Source organism: Poecilia reticulata, linkage group LG18 (genome assembly GCF_000633615.1).
Source record: "Poecilia reticulata strain Guanapo linkage group LG18, Guppy_female_1.0+MT, whole genome shotgun sequence".
Lineage (NCBI taxonomy): Eukaryota > Metazoa > Chordata > Actinopteri > Cyprinodontiformes > Poeciliidae > Poecilia > Poecilia reticulata.
Genome location: NC_024348.1, coordinates 22,009,380 through 22,010,419, shown reverse-complemented (window position 1 = coordinate 22,010,419; position 1,040 = coordinate 22,009,380). Strand labels below are relative to the sequence as shown.

Sequence of the window (1,040 nt, the reverse complement as noted above, 5' to 3'; positions counted from 1 at the left end):
AGGTCACTCTGACCTCAGGTCACTCTGAGGTCAGCAGGTCACTCTGAGGTCAGGTCACTCTGACCTCAGGTCACTCTGAGGTCAGAAGGAGGCCGACATTTTAAAAGTAATGCAAACGACCAAACAAAACATAAATAAATCTGATCTGAGCATCAAGATCTGCAGCCAGAGATGGAAACGTTTCTAACCAATCAGAAAACAGCAGACCGGCCCTTTAAATGATATCCCGCTGATGATGTCATCGACACGCCCCTCGTCTCAGTGTGACATCATCAACTGCAATCTGGCCTCTTCGTCCGGGTCTTCGCTCGGCCTTCAGCAGCACCTGCACACGTCGTCATCATCATCATCATCATCATCATCATCATCATCATCATCATCATCATCATCATCATCATCATCATCATTCTGATCAAATTCTGAATATTTATAATAATCTTCATCATCATCATCATGTAACTTACTTTGTCCACTGACTGCGTCTCCAAGGTAACCTGCGTCTGCCTCCACCCCTGTCCACCTGTCCGGCTCCAGAGGGCGGAGCCATACCTGAAACAGCCAATCAGGATCAAGCTTCCACCCAGCACCCTCCAGCAGCAGACTGGTTAGAGGTCAGAGGTCACGGCCACGGCGGTACCTTTGGTCCCGTCCTTTCTTGCGGACAAACAGCTGCAGGACTCCCACCTGATGCCCCGTCAGCCAATGGGAGAAGGAGAAGCAGGCGTCGCCATGGTTCCACGGAGGGAGAATCTGGACGGCCAATCGGGCGCCTCGGACGCTGCGCTGGCCCTCCTTCAGCTCCGGGACCGACAGGTACCGCCCACCTGGGCCAGGAGGCAGAATCACTCTGGGCTCATGTCGCTCCACAGACCTGCTGCTGTCCAGGTGTCGTTACCTGCAGGAGCGTCTACAGATTCCCAGGACAGATCTCCGTCTCGCTCAGAGATCCAGCTGCAGACGCCACGACTGAAGCTGCAGCGCAGATCACCGGCCGCTGCAACAGAGCAACGGAGTCAGAGCAACGACAGAGTCAGAGCAAC

The 1,040-nt window shown here is 53.9% G+C and overlaps 1 protein-coding gene across 1 annotated transcript in view; it reads right to left on the bottom strand.

Annotated features, from left to right (window-relative positions):
* Positions 1–72: 72 nt before the first annotated feature.
* The window catches only part of LOC103480945 (nephronectin), an 8,597-nt gene continuing 7,629 nt past the window's right edge, over positions 73–1,040 (bottom strand). The window contains exons 8-11 of the mRNA XM_008436143.2: positions 896–994; positions 638–824; positions 465–549; positions 73–325 (exon numbers count right to left, since the gene is read on the bottom strand). Coding sequence (XP_008434365.1) covers positions 239–325; positions 465–549; positions 638–824; positions 896–994 — 458 coding nt within the window. The 3' untranslated portion in view covers positions 73–238. The remainder of the gene's footprint in view (positions 326–464; positions 550–637; positions 825–895; positions 995–1,040) is intronic.